The sequence below is a fragment of the Petromyzon marinus genome, chromosome 8 (assembly GCF_048934315.1).
Source record: "Petromyzon marinus isolate PM22_M1 ecotype Great Lakes invasive population chromosome 8, UKy_Petmar_22M1.pri1.0, whole genome shotgun sequence".
Taxonomy (NCBI): Eukaryota; Metazoa; Chordata; class Hyperoartia; order Petromyzontiformes; family Petromyzontidae; genus Petromyzon; species Petromyzon marinus.
The window spans coordinates 8,175,538-8,196,968 of NC_133674.1; the positions used below are offsets into that span (position 1 = coordinate 8,175,538).

General features: G+C 47.9%; 1 protein-coding gene across 2 annotated transcripts; it reads right to left on the reverse strand.

The window, feature by feature from the left end:
• Window positions 1–438: 438 nt before the first annotated feature.
• LIN54 (lin-54 DREAM MuvB core complex component) lies at window positions 439–19,890 on the reverse strand. Of its 2 annotated transcripts, none has more exons than XM_032949563.2 (15): window positions 19,720–19,890; window positions 17,037–18,288; window positions 14,153–14,258; window positions 12,604–12,731; window positions 12,080–12,220; window positions 10,455–10,599; window positions 8,999–9,063; window positions 7,218–7,442; window positions 6,472–6,575; window positions 5,805–5,876; window positions 5,073–5,175; window positions 4,142–4,279; window positions 3,457–3,653; window positions 2,483–2,658; window positions 439–1,988 (listed from the first exon to the last, which is right to left on the reverse strand). In XM_032949563.2, exons 2-15 carry the CDS (start codon window positions 18,195–18,197, stop codon window positions 1,978–1,980), a joined length of 2,772 nt encoding a protein of 923 aa, XP_032805454.1. In that variant the 5' UTR covers window positions 18,198–18,288; window positions 19,720–19,890; the 3' UTR covers window positions 439–1,977. The 2 variants fall into 2 exon arrangements, with proteins under 2 accessions (XP_032805454.1, XP_032805455.1); XM_032949564.2 differs by lacking the exon at window positions 19,720–19,890 and adding an exon at window positions 18,719–19,683.
• Window positions 19,891–21,431: the final 1,541 nt, after the last annotated feature.

Below are 21,431 nucleotides of genomic sequence, written 5' to 3' on the forward strand. Positions count from 1 at the left end.
CAGGTGCAACCTAATAAGCAAATCGGGTTTTTCTTATGTCTAGGGTTGCATACTGAGGTCCAACGAGAGAGTGGTGATGGCTTACCACTGTAGTGCTCTAGCGATAGTACAGAAGAGACATCAACTAGAACATTCAATTCATATATTTTCTTCTTCATGAAACGTCAGGTGTCAGAGCTCTGGACATAGCCCATCTAAAAAGGCTACTCTGTGTTGCGTTTAACTGGCTTGCAATAGAATTGACACAGCACATTGCCATATAAGATACTGCAGTTACAATTTGAGCAGCAATTTCATCCAATAATGGATAGACCACTCAATACTTTAATTTATCTGAACCATCACAGTAACCTGTACAGACAGAGTACCCTCTTGAGACACTACCAGACACACAGGAATACATGCTGCATTGGTCTCCACTCACAAGTATACACCAACTTGCGTACCAGTCCTGCAGTGCTGTTTATTGGCGGTCCCACACGCGTGCATTCAGGACTCGTATAAAAGGCTTTGTGGGGTGTCTAGGGTAGGTAACATTTGCAAAAACACATTTCTCCCAAGAGGAACGTATTGGGGAAGGGGAGGGTTTTATACAATAGTTAAATAAAAACCTCTTGCTTTTTCCTACCAAAATACTGAACTTTCAATCGAGCGACGGATCGACACGACAAGAGGCACTCGCATGTTGACTACTCATGGCTCTCTCCAGCCTTTCACACGGGGACGTCCAGCGGGAGTGGACCCGGAGAAGACGCAGCGGTGAATCCACCAGAAGTGTGCTGTTTGCTGCCAAGATACACCACCTCTCATTCACTCCCCCAGCCGACGAGCGCATCAGCAACAACCACTGTTTAGCACTAAGTGGTGGTGACATCACTGCGGCGTTCGTGCCATGCTAGGTGCACTGAGGCCACGTGAAGTGCTGAAGGCCTGCTGGCAAGTCACGCAACAGCTCCAGGTGCCATGGGTTGATAGGTCACAGGTCGATGCACCAAACGTGCGAACTTTCTGCGTTTTTAGCCGCTGGCACTCTGCTCATTGTGAGCGTCACTCCTCTGCCCTCCGTTATTGCTGGAGGGCGGCTGCCTCAAACTCCCTAGCAGCGTCCTTCATGAACCTCCAGAGGCCCATCTGGACACTGCTGATTCCAGTCATCGGAAAGTCCAATCATCTCCACATCCTGAACCACACCAGTCCATCTCTTGTGCCAGGCAGTACATCTTTCGGAAAATGTATAGTACATTAGATACAGCGCCATATAGTATTGGCGTCTACGCGGGTAACCTGTACAGACAAAACGAACCCTCTTCCTCCCACCCCTATATCTACACGTGCATACACACATACATACACAACCATATCGTCTCTCTCTCAAACATGCTCGCCTTTACACGGTGCCGTCTGGTGTTTAAAAACGGGACGTCGGGCACAAAACCCGACAAGAATATTCGATCCATCCACCTGCGGGGGCCTCCCGGATCAGCGCCTCTCTGCAGCGTGCGTTTAAACAAGTCAAAACCCTGGAGTGGTTTTGACTTCATTTATCAGCACAGTTCCCAGTGTGTACAGATGACAGAAAAAACGCTCAAAATAATTACACGTTGCCTGAAAAGATTACGGGTAAAAATAACAATACCTACAATCCACCATTTACACAGCACGTCGTGGCAATTGTACAGCGTGGTTGGCGCAGAACGGACAATCGAGTAGCTGGATTTAAAAGCCTTGCCTGCCTTTACAATTAGCGTTCATGCATTACACGAGTACGGCCATATATCATTTACATGATATAGAGTCTCTGTTTAATCTACACTTGAGTTCGTAAAACAATTGGTAAAAATGTTAAAAGCCTTGTAGCGAAGGCCAGCATCTCTCTCCACCCAGCAGTTCAGGCGTAACCCTGGTTACCGCTGCGGCGGAAGTCATTGGTTTCCGAGACAATACAGCTGAAGCTTTACGGAGGCTTGCGAAGTAATTTCATCTGTTGCCTGGTGAGAAAAACGAACATGACACGTCAGTAATGACAAATCACCGTGCGTTTCATTTTGTAAAATGTACTTTTATTTGTCCTTGGTATTCGTGGCGTTATTCAGAATGAGCAACAAAATACCAGTCGTTTGTATAAAAATTTACAGCATGCCTTCGTTATTTCTCAGCGCTTGTTTTACGCAGTAGTAGCTCCAGTCATCGAAATGTGGAATCTCCACAATTGGTTCAGGGGCACTAAAGGAGCCGAGGTACTGCTCTAGAGTTACTGTAGAAGTGGAAAATGATGACTGCTTAATTGTAAACGTACCCTCAAAGCAACACAACTTCATGCAAACATTTAATTTATTTTAGAACATCTTCACCAGACTTACCATGACGCTCCGTTCGGGACAGACAGACGACAGAAGGACAGAGTCAACGTAATAACGCTTTCGATCTAGCTCGGAAGGCGCTAATGGAACAAACGCGCGCGCACATCACACAGCGAAAGTACCTCGTACTTTCCCGGCCGAGTTGATGATCTGCTGGAGGCAACGGCCAAATTCCTGCAGAACGCGGCGCTCGGCTACGGCGCGCGTCTCCCCGGCTCCCAGGACCTCGTCCACCACCGTCAGGAGGCAGTCGCACGTCGCCTCGGCCACTTCGCGCGTCACGAAGTTGAAGGGCAGCCTGAGGGGGCAGCGGGCAGAGGACAGAGCGGAGAGGGCACGGGGGCAGTGGAGGGGGTGGGTTAGGGAAGCCCCGGGGGAAGCAGGGAAAGTTCCCGCTTTGTCGATCCCACACGGAGGGATGGATCAAGTCATTGACAGGGGTTTATGCGAGCCAGGTCTGTCTGGGTTGGCGACTCAGAAAACATGTCCACACCAGGCACACCACATCCGGTATACCTCATGCAATGGCCGTGGCTACTAAATCAGGTACCTCGTTTCATGGCGAGCAGATAAAACCCTGGTCATAACTCAACACTGATTCTTTTGATGCCAAATTCGTCAAACTTACACTTGGGTCATATTTGATAAAGCAACTGTAAGTAGTGCGATTCTCTTCTTAAGTGGAAATCAACTTAAATGAGTTGTAGGTCCTCTCCGTCGTGGTCGTAGACAGAGCTCAGGCATTAATACTCTCAACTTTGGTTGGAAAAAGCATTAAAACGGCCACCCTCTTTTTCCCCCCTTTCTCCCAAGATCCGCAATGCCCCCCCCCCCCCTTAATTTAACACGGGTTTTCTGGGCGAGATCGCGTAAATATAAATGCGTCGATGTGCTGAAGTAATAGCCAATTGGCACATTTTGTTCACGTGACAAACCTTACTAATCGGCTGTGTCGGGGTGGCTTAACAACACATTTACGCGATCCCCAGCCCCCCCCCCCTCCCCCCTCTTAGTTTTCCAACGCGTGGGGACGCAGTCGCCCTCGCGCGCCCTCAAAAGATCCTTTGCTGCTCCCTCCTCTCTCGATGCTCCTCACCTCTCCCCAGTGCCATTGGCTGGCGGCCGGGTGGGCAGGTCCGAGATCTGGCTCGACAGCTTGGTCTTGGCGGCCGTCTGCTGCAGCACGCGAACCTCGGCCGCGTCTGCCAGGTGCATGAGCGTCTTGCGCTCTGGGCTTTCCTCAAAGTTCTTGCAGCCGACGCACTTGCACATCGAGGAGCACATGATCTTGGCCTGGCATCCGTTGCACACACGCAGGCAAAGGTCGGGGGGCACCGTGGTGGCGAGATGTTAACTACTTCGCCCGGTGTGCAGGAGGTCGTGGGTGCCACTAAGTCGAGCTATCATTTGTGATGGCCAGGTCCCTTTTGATAGAGATGCTGGATAGCTCAGCGGGCTTTACCTGGTAAAATGTCCCTTCTGTAGAGTGCCATTCTATCCCTTTGGCTTCTGTGTGTTATGAAAGGGCATTGCCCGAAACATTGCTTGTAATAAACTTTTGAAAAAAATCTTGCAAAATGAAGTCTTTACATCAGCAACCAGCACCCCCGTCTAGAGAGCGGTGCGATTAGACTATAAATCTCCTTAAATACAACAAAAGCTGCAAAAATGCCTCTCACTGTGGTGTGGACTTAGTGGAGGATAAGTTGAGGCTCAAGAGGCGTCTCTAGCAGGTGGGTGCAAGTTGCTGGTGGCGGAGGTGCCCCCCGTGTTCCCGTCACCTCGTAGCACTCGCAATAGTTCTTGAGGCAGCCCGAGCGCTTGCAGTGGCAGCCCTTGTTGTGCCGCCGTTCTGCCTCGCCCTCTTTGCCCTTTCCAATTTTGGGGCGGAACGCTTCCGGATTCCGGTCCAAGCACGACTGCACCCGAAACAACGCATGTGTGTACAAGCACAGACACACACGCATATACACATGCTCTTCAACACTTTTGTCCACTCCCCACCCCCACCCCCCGAACCTTAGCTCGACTATAGAACAAAATCTGCAACAGCTGTCGCCATTTACCAATTAGTGGCGATGGTGTTACCACTGCGCTTGGACCAGGCTAGGTGCCCTGTGGAGTCAAGTGAAGTGGAGAATACTTGTTGGAAGGTTACGGGACAGGCCCTGCTACCCTGCTATAACAAGGCCGTAACAGCACATGTCTCCCAAGTACCAATATTCACACACTACAAGAAGAACCAATTTTAGCCGGAGTCGATGACAGCTTCAGATATTATTTGCCACTGATGTGATCCATGGCCGGGACTCAAATCTAGGTAGGTGGGGACTTTAGCGCAAAGTGCTAACCACTGCACAAGTGGGTGGCCAACACCACACCCGGCCAGCTTTGTTTCCCTGTCGATGTTTACACACCACACCAGGTACTCATTCAAGCCTGAGTCCACCTAGATGAGGCCGAAGCGCGGTTGAGATGTTTGTCACTGATGTTGGTCACGAGCGAGAATCAAACTTGGGTCGCAGGATTTCGTAGTTCAGGGGTGCTAACCACTGTACCAACACTCCCCCCACATATAAGACACGCACGCAGAGAAGATCATTAACACCTGGTGGTGTGTTGCGCTGCCGGAGGCAGGCTCACCATAAATCTAGGAAGCCACGCACACACTTGCAAATGAATGCGCACCGATAGCATGAACCAAGGACGCACCTTGATCGCTCGCTGCCTGTCCGACTCATGCACCAGGTTGTTTGAGCAGTTGCGACAGTTGCAGTTGTAGCAGAATTCGCCATTGGCAAAGCACTCGCAGTACCTGTAAGCAATAAAAACAATCGACTTGGAAATGGACAATGTCAAGACTCGTGTTCCAACATTGACAGTATTCAGCAGAACACTCGTACTCGCAGGTAAAGTTAAGCTGGGAGAGGTGAATGAGCAAAATGTGCTACACATTACATTAAACTTGAATACGTGCCTAGGTTGTGTGTCTGGGCTCTCCAGCACAAGTTTGAAGTTTCATTATTGACACAGGAAGAAAAAAAAAAGACTCGAGTGACTTTAAAAAGTGCCATGTTAGTGCTTCAGTCACATTGTAATAACAAAGTACAGGAGTTACACTACAGTGACATCATTAAAGCACGATGAAGGTGACCTTGAAAGAAGCTTAAATGTTTTTTTTTCTTCCATGAACAAAATTTAAAACTCATATTGGCCTATCTGCATGAACACAGTCTGGGCATGTATCTATCAAACAAGAGCCATTTGTTATATTGGCTGCACTGTGCCTTTAACGAACAAAAATCGTGAGTGTCTTAAAAAAGCCTTCTCCAATTGCGTGCATAGTCTTGTTCTTTCTCAGCTCAATACTCATTAATCGAACAAGAAGCAGTGAGCCTCAAGCCAGACTAATTGCTGGAAGTTGATTAGTTGATTGGTACTCACAGCTTGAGGCACTGAGACTTGGTGCAGTTGCATGGTTTCCGGGGCCGGGAAGCCGAGTCCGTCGTCGTGATGCTGCATGCACACGAGCACACGGCAACAAATCATGCAGGCAGGCGGGTGTGGGCAGGCGGTCAGACATTTAGACGGTCAAAGGGCGCTTTTGCTCTGTGAACACTGCTTAATTCACGTGTGGCAACGTGCGGTGGGAACAAGAGCCATCTTTGGTCGTGTGGTGCACCACCATCAGCTGTACGTTTTAGAAATGAGCTGTAGAAAAAATGTGAATGCTCACATTCATAGCAATGAGCCTTACACAAGACAACCTAGAACTTTCTTGCGCTGCTCTTCTACAGCCAGCTGGCTGGCTGGTGAACTAGACGGCTTTAATAATGCTAGTTAGGCTGGTGAATTTAATGGTTAGTGGGGATGCATGCCCAGTATGTTGGCTCACTCATGGGTTTGCATGGGATTTATGTTTCGTCGGCTGGCGAGTTGCCTGGTAGGTAGAGCTTGGCTGGATATGTTTCTAGGCTATCTGGCTAACATGATACCTGGGAAAGGCTGTGTAAGGTTGGATGACTGGATATGCTGTTTGCGCAGGCTCATGGTTGGAGGCAACACCTGGGCAGTGGCGAGCTGCCCTGCTGGTGCACGTGTGCGAACGTACCCGTTGACGGGGATTCGGGTTTGCGTGGAAGGAACGGAGGCAGCAGCAGCGAGGGGCGCCAACTTGCTGATGCTCACAGAGACACATGGCTGTGCCTGCTGCAGCTGGAGAAGCAGAGGCAGAGAGCGACGAAAAACACAATTAACACCACAGGATCAAGTGACCCAATTACACATTTACATCAACTCTAATTGTAGGTGTTTTAACTCAGTGAATCACATGGCGGGGGGGGGGTAGATAAATAAAGGCAGTCATTATTATAACATATGTACGATGTACCGCAGCGTTAATTAGTAATGGTGCGAGTTCATGCGGTGCGTGTATTTGCATAAGTGTGGGAGACGTTGCCTAATCATCGTGTATAACATCATCGGCCATTAGACATCAACCCAAGTTGGTTACAATCTCCGAAATGAGCTCCCCTTCTAATCCGATCTCTCAACAACGGCTTTGTCACTCCTACTGCCAAGAGGTCTTGCGGCTGCACAAGTGTCCAAGCAGGGAGAACTTGGTAGGTGGAGTCAATCGAAGAGAGACATGGCAAAATTCCACCAGACACCCTCCTAGCAAGACAGAACCTCGCAGAGTATCGAGCCAACAATGTGCAACGGCCTCAGCAGTTGGCAGGCAGGCGACCTCGCATTGGTGATATATTGGAACCGGGTTACACACAAGATACCACCACGTCAGCCCTGCTAAATGCGGCTGCACGAGCGGCGCGTGCCGCTGGGCCGCCGTGCCCTCACTTGTGTGATGTACTGCGCGGGCATCATGGTGTAGCCAGCGGCGGGCGTGAGCAGCGTGCCGGGGGGCAGGCCGGGCAGGCTCGGCCGCAGGGGCAGCGACGACGCGGGCATGATGAGTCGGTGCGGGGTCTGTCCACGGTTCACCATGGGGCCCACCACGGGGCTCACCACGGACCCCCCGCCGCTCACCAGGTGAGGGCTCGGCGCTCCAAGCCTGGCTACCACCTGCGTGCAAAGTGGCACACGTGCATCAGAAGATGTCGGAGACTAAGGCTGGGGGACTTGGCGGCCCCGTAAGCCGTATCTGGTCCGTGACTTCATTACTTACAGACCGCGGTTGCACGAGGCCCACTCCGCTACTCTGTAAGGACCCATTAAACAACATTTATCCATTACTGCAAGCATCTTAGCCACACTACATACACAGTACAGTAAACCCTCTATTTAACGGACCCCCATTCAATGGATCTCGGATTTAACGGGACAAAATCTGCTGATTCAGAGTGTTGTCCGAAGATCAGACAACAGACTTTGCCCCAAACAACGGACCAAGTCCGGTAATGGGGAAATCAGTCCGGTCAATATTCGTTTCTGCCCCTTAATGGGTTCAGTATGTATTACACTACATGGTTTTTTATTGCTTAAAATGTCAAAATAGGAGAAATAAAAGTGGAAAATTTGTTGTACAATACATTTACAGTACTTTGGTCTTTAGAAATATTTTACAGTACAGTATTGTGTACATAATATCACGACTAAGGTGAACAGTGATTGCTTGACGCTGGGACAGTTTCAACAGAACGGGTTGGTATGGTGTTAAAATACCTCCCATACTTGTTAAGTGTTGTACAGTACTGAACAATTGTTTATCTCGGTGTGAACTTTAAGAATGTCGTGCATTTTATGAAGGGTGTGCAGTACCGTACATTCAAGTGTAAAAATCCAGTACTGTATTACAGTATTAGTACTATAACGCATTACTGTATTATTCATGTACAGGTATTATTACACTGTTATTATTATTCTTACCATGTTCATGAATTTTTTTATTATGAAGAGCATTAGAATATTTTATAATTATCATTGCTGAACTATCAGTAAGTAGTTTTTTTGTGTGCTAGTGTGATTCAGCGCTCAAAATACGTCATTTGGCCATTAATGGACAATTGGATTCTACGGACACCCCTTCCGACCTATTAGTCTGTTAAGCAAAGGGTTCACTGTACACATGGGCACTTAAATACTTGCCATGCAGCCAGGATTTATATAATTTAACAGGATCATGTGAATGTTTTTAACCGTAATTACTATAAGGCAATATTTTTTACCACAACACTTACTATGTTTATAATTATAGCATACTCAAGTCACATGGCATGGTATGGACAGGCGTTCATTCAGCAGTGAATTGATAAAGGGCTGTAACCTTGAAAACATAGGCACCTCTAAAGGTGAGCGATAATTTTTGCATTATTATTATTATTCGATAACATTAAGGTGTTTTTTTTGTCTTATGAAGTATGGCCTGCCAAAGGTATCCGACAATTCTATTTGAACCTCGGAGTAAAGTAAGGAATAGGTTCCCAACTCATAGCGAAGGTGAATATTTAGTTATTTATTTAGAACTGCCTGTTATGTTTAGTTTGTTGTCCTTCCCCCGCACTTATTAGCACGGTTGGCTACATATGGTGTGAAAGTATCTCAACATACATACGAACAAAGCTTTCCTCAATGGGCAAATTAAGTCTTTCATTGCTTTAATGACTGAAGGAGGTCATCACCTGTCTCTGAGCCGGAGCAATGGGAATGGGAGGCCGCAGCTGAGGTGTGCTGCTTACCGGCTTGGCTGCACACACACACACACACAAGTAAACGTACACATATTTACACACCAAACTTGTACACATTTTTGAATAAATAAAAGCCACATCTACATACACGGTACACGTGGGCACTTAAAATACTCTGAATATACTCGCCATGCAGTCTGGCTTTAAAAAAATTCAAATTTGTTATTAACATTTACTGTCGCATGGTATATTACCAGCAATAAAAATAGTGCTCGAAGCTACAGGTAGTAAGTGTGCTTCGTTACTAAGCCTACGATTACAATATCACACAGGGTTTGGCCATTCTTTTCTCTTAATGAACACAAGAGGAGCGCGGGAGAGGGGGGGCGGGCGGGGAAGGGGGAAGTGGTTGACTTGAGAGAGTGAAGAGCTGTAAGTATGAATTTGAATTAAAACTCAATGGTATTCATTTGTTTATCTGTTTTGCGTTCAAACTCAATATTTGTAAAACATGTAAAATCGTGATTTAAAGCTTTCGTGACTGCAGTAATTCATATTCTTATGGTCGAAACGTCGTGAGAATGTTTATTGTTTTATATATATTTTATTATTTTATTGTTTCCCTTCAACGTGACTTTACCGAAAGAGCTAAGAATATGTAAAATCGTATCACCGATTCGTAACTCATACATTCAATGGTAAACGTGTTTTTTTTTTGGTGATTGCACATTGGCACTTGGGTTGTGAATTAATGTATTACAAATAAGGATAATTACGAAAATGATGGAAAATCAATCCTACAACATCACATTTCCCAACTATTCACCGTCTGCTTTTGCCATTTATATTTAAAAAAACTGGAAGTTTCCAGGCGCTGCTGCTGACAGTGCAACCTTGGCCGATAACAAATCAAATGCACGACACAAACTGATGACACCGAAATGTGACCTTGTAGGGTTGATTGCCACCATGCTCATTATCATCTTTATTTAGTTCAGCTCTACTAGTAGTTGCATTACGTCTATATTTTTTATGCTATTTACGTTTACATAACAATACAACAAAGGTAAGAAACTGCGTGGGACAGATTTAACACTGGAATCCACCAAATTCCATACCTCATCTCTCTGCTCATTGGAGATATGCTGTGATGAGAGGGAGCACCACAATTTATATATGTGGTCCGATTAGGCGGTTCAGCCTCGAAAGCATTCCTCCGAAAGTCTAAAATGTAAGATGGAGCCTCGTACCCAATGGGAAAAAGGACCAACATAATTCTCAAAAGTCATGGGTAGAGGCATTAAAAAGCACTTCTGAATTGCAAGTACTTGTTAAAGCAATGCCATGTGTCGCTTATTAAGACGGTGTGCTGTGAGAGACGACGCTGGCGTGCGGTGCTGCAGAGGGTTGTGTTGCAATGTGGGTGGGGGTGCCCGCGTGCTGTCACCTGGCAGGCCCTGCGTGGTGTGCGTGCTGACTGGCGTCACGAGACGCACGTAGTGGAACTTGCTGCCTGGCACCGATATGGGCTGCATGGTGGACATGGGCATCGAGAGAGGCTTCACGCCGCCCTGCTGTCCACTCGTCTTCACCTGTAAAATACACGCGCACACGATCAATAATAATTACATTCATATCACACTTTTCATCAAGGACCTCAAAAGCGCTGTACAGGACACAGCAGGAACAGACACTCAGCATAAAAATATAAATACGTTTTAAGAAACATTTTACTAATTGAACTAAAAGTTTAATAAGCGGAAATGTATAAATAGGTTTTATGGCGCATTTTAAAAATGTCCGCAGGCTCAGAGATCTTGATATCTTGTGGAAGAGCGTTCCATAGCCTGGGAGCTACACGGGAAAAATCTCGGTCACCCATAGACCGAAACGTCGACCTAGGAATACAGAGAAGATCTGCGTCCCCAGATCTTATGGACCTTGAGGGTACATGGGTGCAGCATATCAATGTTGTAAGGCTGGGGCAAGATGGTTCATAATGAGTACAGGTATCTCTCCCCATTTCCGAACGTTCGGTTCAACGAAATTTCACGTTCACGCAATTGACAAATTATGGACACTTTTCGATGATCGAAATCGAATTCCCACATGAACAAAATTTCACTACGGCACGCGCCGTGAGATCAAACAAGCAGCAGCGCACGGGGGGCTGCGTATACATCCGCAACGACGTCACAGTATGGCTGCAGTGCAACAGTAGCGCCTCCACATCAACTATTGCAAGCATTCCAACATGCAGATCTTTTGGAGAGTTCCCTGAAAATGTTCATTATTTTATATTCAAATTAATTATTATTCAATCGTTTTACTCTGTGTTCCTTGTTATTATTTTTGTATTTTATGTATGTTTAACTTATTTTTGCACAAAACGTAGCCAAACGTATATTTTTAGTTTAGAAGTCGGAATGACTGTTGGGGGACACATTCCTAATTTTTTGTATTAAATTGATGGGAAAAGCCATTCCGGTGGATGAAATGTCGTTCTTTGCGTGTTTTTTAAAGAATGCATTCCTTTCATAAATCGAAGGATTTAGTCGTCTGTCAATCCACTGCTGATGAAAGCTTCCCCCCCCACGCTGTGTTTGCCATGGTGGGTGTTTAACCATAATTCATCACGCTTGTCAGCAAGGGTTGGGGTGAAGAGGGCAGGGGGGTCCAGGACGGATTCAGATACTCACCTATCGTGTTAACCTTGACCGTGGGAATCAAACTCAAATCATTGGGATTCATAGCATAGTTCATGAACCATTGCATCACCTCACCGCCCCTATATTCATCACTGTACATTAATAAATATAAAATAAACTCGCATTCAAATATAACGCTAATTTAAAAGGAAATATATATTTGGCAACGTTTTGGGACATTGCTCTCTTTCATTGCCCAAAAAACATCACCTGTTTCCCTTTAAGGCAGTGTGACTCATAAATGAATTGAACTCTTTTGTTATTTGTGCTTGTGCACCACTGCCAATGTGGTATCACCACGTAATTTGTTCAGAAAAATTCAATCCGCGCTGCGCTGCATTGCGAGATGTCACCAATAGAATACCTGGGTCACCAGCTTGCCGGGGGAGCCGGCCTGCTGCTGCTGCAGGATCTGCTGAGCGACTGCCAGCGGGAGCGGCATGGCGGTAACGACGCGTTTCTGGGGCGAGTTCACCGGCGCCGGCGACATGGGCATCACCGTCATCTGCAAAGCCACCGTGGTCATGTTTAAACGAGCACGGAGCGCGCAGCAAAAGTCTGGTAACCACACATGCTCAAGCAATCGGAACAGCATAATATAAATGTGTGGACACTGTATCTTAGCCCATGAACAAATCACATGGAATGCACCCCATCTCCTCAAGATCTCAGAAGCCAAGCAAGACTAAGCTGCTGCAGAGATAGTATCCGAGCAGGGGGCAATGTAGTAACATTAATTGTTGCAGTGTATGACTATGCTCTCTGCCTTCACCAACCTGCATTGACCAATGTGCTTACAGCCAAACAACTCCCACGACTCGCATTGTGTCGGGAAGCCCTCATCCAGCAGTATAGATTGGCAATAAGAGCTGTGCACGTATACCACACCTTAGAAGGGGACTTCAGTGGGGAGATGGCGATCTTGCCTCCAAGCTGAGGTCTCCCAGGAGAGCCCTCGGTCGTCACATGGGACAGGGTGAAGGTCTTGGTGGGCGTTCCGGGGGCACTGCCGGAACCTATGTAAACCAGGCATGGCGTCAGAGAAGAGCCTAAAATTTTTATTTTTTATTTTACCAGGTAAGGCCCGCTGAGCTATTAACGCATTTTCAGAAGCGACGTGGCCACAAATAATAGCTCAACAAAGTGGCTTATCATGTGGAAATTTATAACAGCCAAATACTCTAAACGCATGTTTCTCAGTGTGGAGGGAAAATCTGGAGGACCTGCTGAAAAATCCACGTGACCATGGGGAGAACATGCAAACTCTAAATATACCGCAGGCGTCGGGGTCGGAATTGAACCCACCACCTCCTGCATACCAAGCGAGGGATATAAGATCTCGCCACCACGCCACCCATACATGCACGGGTGTGCTCACCGCATATGCATTGCAACTTAATATCGTCTAAAATAATCAACCCTCAGTTGTACAGGACTCTCACTTAATTGAAAAACATTTGCCACATAAAATCAGCCTGCAGTCATCCCATAGCAGGACAAAGAACTGAGCTGAGGGTACGCCGTCACATACTCGATAATTTTGGGCGTATACCCAGAATTCCTATAAGGCTCAGCCACACAGCTCAAGAAAGTAACTCCTCACTGACCGCTCAGAAGTCACGTCATAATGGGCGTGTTTTGCATTGTGCAAAAAGTGTTCCCAAATTCGAGCGAATACGCGCTGCGTGAACACATGTTAAGGGAGGATATACCGTGTATATGCGAGACATACGTGTGACATGTGTGAATAGACCTCCTCTAGCTGCATGGGCACTTAGACTCGATATCAGGTTGTGAGTTCAAAAGTCGGCCAGAATTTCACTCAGTCCATCATCCCTTCAGGCTTGCTAAATTGTATACCCTTTTCTGCGAAATCGGCTTTGTATAGATTGCCCACGCCGTGGGAATGTGGAATTTACACCACTGGCTTCAGTTCACCAAAAGAGATATGCATTGCCCCATTTCTCATTTAAGTATGGAGAGTAATTTTCCTTGATGACTGCAATTAATCATAATGGTGCACTGCACACGCACATGCATGCCGCAGATTAGTTAGGGTGGGAGAGTGCTCATGTAGAACGTGCAAGAGTGCATGAGTGTATGTGGGCACATGCGCGTGTGTGGGGAGTAGTAGCGCAGTGGTTAGCGTACTGCGTTACAAACCTAGCAACCCAAATTAAATTCCCACTCATGGCCAACACCATAACAATTACTTCAACCAGTTATGGGCCTACCCTAGGTCGCCTCAAATGAGCACCTGGTGTGGTGTGTAAACATCGCCACTCAGGAGACTAAGGAGGCTCGGCATGGTGCTTGGGTGCCATGCCGGCCTTCACAGGTGCTCACTAAACAGCACCTGCCCCAAGAGTCTGTTAGGACTTGGGGGGGGGGGGATCTTTGTTTATGTGTGCACACGCACACATGTGTGTGTGGCTACCGCTGATCAGTGTCCCCCGGCCAGTGCTGGGCATGGGCTTGATGATGAACTTGGTGATGATAGGCCCACTGCCCCCTGAGTGAGACGGCCCAGCCATCTTGGTCACCTGCACGCAGCAAAACCCCAGGCCTCATTCAAACACATGCATACTGCGCCATTTGTAGTCCTTTTTTACATAAAAAAATTATTAGGTTCAATTAGCGCCAAAAAACACCTCTTTTAAGTTATTTCTATGTCGCAGGTGCTTAGCACTAAATAAATTCAACATACACACAACTAACAATGCTCCTGATAGGTGAGTTAGAATTTTTCAATGTGTCATACACACCTGGTTTTACATGAAAACTTTAAATAAAATGTATTGCTCAAAATTTGTTCGTTTTCCTCGTGTAAAAAAAGTATTGTGTTCAATACAGCGAGGGAAAAAAGTATTTGATCCCCTGCTGATTTTGTACGTTTGCCCACTGACAAAGAAATGATAAGTCTATCATTTTAATGGTAGGTTTTATTTGAGCAGTGAGAGACAGAATAACAACAAAAAAATCCAGAAAAACGCATGTCAAAAATGTTATAAATTGATTTGCATTTTAATGAGCGAAATAAGTATTTGACCCCTCTGCAAAACATGACTTAGTACTTGGTGGCAAAACCCTTGTTGGCAATCAGAGAGGTCAGACGTTTCTTGTAGTTGGCCACCAGGTTTGCACACATCTCAGGAGGGATTTTGTCCCATTCCTCTTCGCAGATCTTCTCCAAGTCATTAAGGTTTCGAGGCTGACGTTTGGCAACTCGAACCTTCAGCTCCCTCCACAGATTTTCTATTGGATTAAGGTCTGGAGACTGGCTAGGCCACTCCAGGACTTTAATGTGCTTCTTCTTGAGCTACTCCTTTGTTGCCTTGGCCGTGTGTTTTGGGTCATTGTCATGCTGGAATACCCATCCACGACCCATTTTCAATGCCCTGGCTGAGGGAAGGAGGTTCTCACCCAAGATTTGACGGTACATGGCCCTGTCCATCGTCCCTTTGATGCGGTGAAGTTTTCCTGTCCCCTTAGCAGAAAAACAGCCCCAAAGCATAATGTTTCCACCTCCATGTTTGACAGTGGAGATGGTGTTCTTGGGGTCATAGGCAGCATTCCTCCTCCTCCAAACACGGCGAGTTGAGTTGATACCAAAGAGCTCCATTTTGGTCTCATCTGACCACATCACTTTCACCCAGTTGTCCTCTGAATCATTCAGATGTTCATTGGCAAACTTCAGACGGGCATGTATATGTGCTTTCTTGAGCAGGGGGACCTTGCGGGCGCTGCAGGATTTCAGTCCTTCACGGCGTAGTGTGTTACCAATTGTTTTCTTTGTGACTATGGTCCCAGCTGCCTTGAGATCATTGACAAGAGCCTCCCGTGTAGTTCTGGGCTGATTCCTCACCGTTCTCATGATCATTGCAACTCCACGAGGTGAGATCTTGCATGGAGCCCCAGGCCGAGGGAGATTGACAGTTCTTTTGTGTTTCTTCCATTTGCGAATAATCGCACCAACTGTTGTCACCTTCTCACCAGGCTGCTTGGCAATGGTCTTGTAGCCCATTCCAGCCTTGTGTAGGTCTACAATCTTGTCCCTGACATCCTTGGAGAGCTCTTTGGTCTTGGCCATGATGGAGAGTTTGGAATCTGATTGATTGATTGCTTCTGTTTGATTGATTGCTTCTGTGGACAGGTGTCTTTTATACAGGTAACAAGCTGAGATTAGAAGCACTCCCTTTAAGAGTGCTCCTAATCTCAGCTCGTTACCTGTATAAAAGACACCTGGGAGCCAGAAATCTTTCTGATTGAGAGGGGGTCAAATACTTATTTCCCTCATTAAAATGCAAATCAATTTATAACATTTTTGACATGCGTTTTTCTGGACTTTGTTATTGTCTGTCACTGTTCAAATAAACCTACCACTAAAATTATAGACTGATCATTTCTTTGTCAGTGGGCAAACGTACAAAATCAGCAGGGGATCAAATACTTTTTTCCCTCACTGTATATACTGGTTTGTAAAGGCCAAATTGGTTTTGATGCTAATCGCATTAAATATTACATATTTAATTTGAAGGAGACTGCTTATTTATTTTGTTCTTTTATAAATCTGTACAACAAGACAATTACAATTATTTAGAATTTCTGAAATGGTATAACGAGCCAAAGAGAAATAAGAACGAAATAAGCATTAAAAAAATTACACAATCAACTTAGGAATGCTCCCAAAAGTAACTTTCAACGTCGTTGCAGTTAAAGGAAAGCAAAGCATTTCACGTTTGAATTTGCCGCTTTGTGTGCGTGGCAGGTCTGGACACGCTGAGTACCAAGAATGCAACAATGTTTTAAAATTGTTATGCTTACAACACAAGCATGAGAATAATGGATGTATGTATGAATCCATTATTTATCATTCCTTTACGTTCATAACACTATCTTAACACAACTGTAGATTCTATAGATTCACACCACTATAAATACTACATGCATCACAAGGAAAAAATATATAATTTACGTGAATTAAATCATGCTGGATTAAAGGTCTTTCCATGCCATGTAGGTCAAGGGAGTTGTTGGACCATATTTCACCATGCTGGTCAGTTCAGGTTGGTAAAGGGCAGAGGAGGTGCCAAGACTGGTTCAGATATCAATAAGCTGTGGCATGGCCAGAAATCAAACTCCATGTCCTTGAGTTCACAGTGCAGTGGAGTACGCTAACCACTGCTCCCATGCGAATCGTTATATATCTACTGAACACATCAGTGACTGTCAATATGCATTTGTGTACAAGCTGGCAGCCAGTACGTCTGTCCACACTATTCCATGCCAACGTATGCAACCAATCAGCCGCGCACACCTACCTGCATCGAGCCAAGCTGCCCTGGCAGGCTGCTGCTGGAGGCCGGTGTCTGCGTCGTGCCTGTCTTGCCCACAGAATGCACCGCCAGCACCACCGACTGTCCCTCCCCGGCCTTGCCCTGTGCTGGGGTCATGCCGGGGGGCATGGCCAGCAGCACCTGCTGACCTTCCCCGCCGCTGCCCTTGCCCTGTGTACCCTGCACCGTGAGGAAGATGGGCTGTTCGGGACCTTTCCCCCCGCCGGCGGTCAAGCCGCGCACCTGTGTCCGACTCTGCACCTGCGCTACTGTGCGCCCGCCTTGCGTGCTGAACAGCACCGCCTGCTCCAGCTTCCCCTGCCCCGGCGAGCTCTGTACTGTCTGCCCATGGCCCTGCTGCAGCGTCAGCATCATGGGCGCTGGCTCTGACTTGGAGGCGGCTGAGCTTGGGGTGGACGCCGTGCCTCCGCCTTGCGGCACCGACATCTGCTGAACGGCCTCCGACCGTGGCTGTACCGTCAGCAGGATGGGCTGGTCGCTGCCAGGCAGCATCGCCAGCAGCACCTGCTGCCCTCCACCCAGAGCCATCCCACTCACCTGACCGCCTCCTTCTGACATACCCTTGTGATTGGCCGACAGCGCCACCGCCGTGATGGGCTGACCGCTGGGAGTCGTCATGGTGATGACGGGTTCTGTTGTCCTGGTTACGGGCCTCGTGGCAAACGACACCGTCGAGACGGGCCTGGTGGTCACGGCAGCGCTTGTGGTGGCCGTGCTTACAAGAGTGGCAACAGTGCGAGAGATCGCCACTTCTGCGGGCGCTTGTGCAGTGTCCAAGGAATGCGGTTGCCCAAGTGTCTGCGTCGCAACAGTCGGCGTAGGTTCAGCAGCTGCAGCAACAACGGTGGCGAGTGAGGCTCGAGAGGGAGCCTCGACAGTCGCCGGTTTCCCCGACAGCGCCGCGATCTGCCGCGTCATCACCTCCACCGGAGCCGTCGCTGCCTCCTCCGCAGGGTCAGCGAGTTCCACTGAGATGATGGCCACGTGGTCCTGAGGCTCCATCGATAGCATCATCTCCTCATGCTGCAGGACAGCTATGGGCTCGTCCTCGTCTTCCTCGTCATCACCTGCCAGTCGTACCTCCATAATCTCATCCGGAAGCAGCCCGTCCACCTCTGTGTCCATGGTGACGGCTGTTGGTCACTCCCTCCGCTTCGGGTCGAGGTCCTGCGTTGGGTGTCGCGATGATTAGAGAGGGCGGTGCGGCCTCGGGGCGCTGTGAACGCAATCAACGACAGGCACGCCGGAAAACTGTTAAGGCCGCCTTGTAGTGGGAAAGAGGGACAAGCAGTTTGGAGGTGAGCACACCAGACAAAAAAACCATAGTCCTAATTAACTAGACAATTAGCCCGCAGTTACCACTAGCTAGCCAACAGCCACTACCTATCATAGCCAACTAGTCACCCGCAAAAATGGCAGTGAACTAGCGAAGCAGCGACTTGTCAGAACCAACTAGCCAAGGGACCACTTAGTCATAAACCAAGCGGGTAACCAGCAGCTCTAGTCACAGACAACTAGCCAATAATACCAACCTACTAATTGGCATTAACCGTAACCTTAAACCGATCTTTCACATTTTTGTCAGAGCTCGTTTTCGCTTTGCAGATTTGGTGTTCGCGGCACAGGTTCTGGCATGATCCCCTGACCTTGCTAAGCAGCTCTCCCCAGTTGAAGGCGCATACGATAGGGGGTAACGTGTATTCCTGGGCGAGTAGGATTAGGTGTATAATATAGGCCTCGTAAGTAGGGTCAGGCACATGGGGCAGGTTCGTGGTGTACAAGACAGGGGGCAGTGGTTTTGATACTTTTCAGATCAATGTGCCGAATTGTCAAATCGGGCCCGGATATTACATTTCTGATGACCCGAAAAAAGATGTGTCCGTTTCGGATTGAAAAACAAAAAGAGATGTCGCGAAAGTGAGGCAAAAAATATGGAGAGAGAAAATGAAATCTGAAACGCATGCCAAAACCGAGAAGATAGTTTGGCGTAAACGTATACATGGGCCAGTGAAGGGGCTAGGCGGGCAAATTGGTCACAGCAGACAAGAGTCCACGGGGCCTTCATCCAGCAGTGGAGAGGCTATGGTTGACCCTGCCGCTGATGGCGAGTGCTGTTGGCGGCAGAGGAGCGTCCTCGGCCCGACCCCTGTCGTCCTCCATGTTCAGGTAAAGGCGGGCGAGACTCGCGACTTCGTTCCTCGCAGTCGCCCCGGGGGCGCCTCAGACACGGACGACCTGGACGAGCCAAAGCGGCGCGATCCGCCCCCAGGGCGTCTCGCACTTCCAAAACAAAACCCTGCGCCCGCCCGATTTTTGTGACACCGCTCGCGTTTTTTTTTACGAGATAATTTTTTTGCTTCACCCCCGCGCTCTGACAAGAAGTAAAAAAAAGAAGACGCGAGCTTGCACGGATTAAAAGACGAGCAACACAGCGCGCGGTACCGCGGTTGCGAGTAACGGCGGAGAGACGACCTCCTCCGATAAACACGGAGAAACGAGGCTGGGAGCGCGAACGATGAGGCGACGGCGGCGGCGGCCTGGCGCGCGTCTTTACGAAGCGTCTGCTGCGGACAACAAACCGAAGGGTGTGCGAGGTTTCGAAAGTAGCAACGGGAGGCAGAGGCCGCGGGGATTGAGCGCGGCTTACCCAGCGCTCCGCTTCGCCGCCGCAGCAGCCGCCGCCGACTTCTGTTGAAAAATTCCCGCGCGGGCGGAGCGCCTCGCTCTCCCGCGCGGTGACGTCACGGCGCGGGCACGTGACCGCGCTGCGCGCAACGTCATCCTGCCGGGAGAGGGCGGCAAAGCGCGTTTGGGTTCTTGTGGCGCGATGACGTTATGTCATCGCTCGACCTGCGCTGTGACGTCACTGCACGTTACGTCATACTGCCGGGACGGGAGAGGGGGGTGGGGGCAAAGCGCGTTTGGGCACTTCTGGCGCGATGGCGTCACGCCCTCGGTCTATCTGCGCGCTGAGGTCACAGCGTGTTACGTCATCCTGCCGGGAGAGGGGGAAAAGCGCGGTCTTTCTGGTGCGATGACGTCACGCTCCCTCTCTTCCGCGCGGTGAACATATCGCGACATGTTTTCTTGTTCATGTTTTTTGTTGCGGTTGCACCCGATTCAAGAGCAGAATGGCTCACAGGGCTATACCAAAATAAATGGAACTATGAACTATGATATGACCTTATCACGTCGCCTTATACGCACTGGGATATAAAAACCGCCGCGCTTATGTGAACTGCGAAATGAGTGGAAGATTTTAGGCGCTCTGAATACGGAGCGACTCCCCGAAACGTCGCCTATTGTACATAATAAAAAAAAATAATCCAGTGTTATTGACATGTTTTGACTTTCTTTTTTGTTAATTGTGCTTGTGCACCGTGGTCAACGCAAATAGGTTTTAACAAGTTGAATTTTACAGTAAAATATAAATTATTCTTTCTAGATTTGAAGCTTTCGTGACTGCAAGGATTCATACTCTTTGGTTTTATTCGGTAAAGTCACGTAGGTAAAACAAATTAATATAAAATAAACAATTAAAACACGACGTTTCGGAGGCAACACAAGCTTCCGTCTTCAGGTGGGACCAAGTGATGCAGCGATTTTGGCTGTGACTGGTCCCACCTGAAGAGGAAGTTTGCGTTGCCTCCGAAACGTGTTTTAATTGTTTATTTTATTTTAATTTGTTTTACCTACGTGACTTTACCGAATAAAGCCAAAGAGTATAAATTATTCTGATTAATTGGGGGGGGGGGGGGTGATAATGCAGCAAGGCTGGCAGTATCTGTTTTTTTTCCATCGTGTTTTTCATGGTTTAAATAAAAAAAACCCGATCATCTCAGATGGCCAAAAATCCGGTTTTATTCGGTTTTATTGCCTGTTAATCCCTATAATGATAGCTCCCAGCAAAGAGAAGAGAATCAACACGTTCCGCTACAAGATGATGATGGTCAAAGGTCGCAATACGCCGGTGGAGTGTTTGGCTGTCCGATGGCAGTGAGAGCTGCAAAAGGTCGCCGTCCAGCTGTCCAGCATCGCCACGTCCAGCGCCGCATGCGAGAGGAACTTCTTCTCCACCACGGCCTTCGTTCACTCTCCCAGCTGAGGAGGAGCAGCCCCAGCGTGAAGTCGGTGGAGAAGGTCGTCGTCTTCATCAAGAGCAACATTCACACGCCTTCTTCGACGGCGCGGTCGAGATGATCGAAGAGGACAGCAAATCCGATGACTCTGGCGCCGATTGACGACAACTTGACTTGCCGGATTAAAACCATGTTTTTTTTTCAACAAAATCTGTTTTTTTTGTTAAATAAAAGCAATAACCCGATAAAATTTGCCCCCCAAAAAATAGGGTTTTTTCCA

Excerpts from the sequence above, each read along its gene's own strand:
- LIN54 (XM_032949563.2), bottom strand. The coding sequence starts at position 18,197 with ATGGACACAGAGGTGGACGGGCTGCTTCCGGATGAGATTATGGAGGTA. Across the intron at positions 10,600-12,079 it reads CCGGCAAGCTGGTGACCCAG|GTGAAGACGAGTGGACAGCA; the intron begins GTATTCTATTGG and ends TGTATTTTACAG. Across the intron at positions 3,654-4,141 it reads ACTATTGCGAGTGCTACGAG|GCCAAGATCATGTGCTCCTC; the intron begins GTGACGGGAACA and ends AACGGATGCCAG.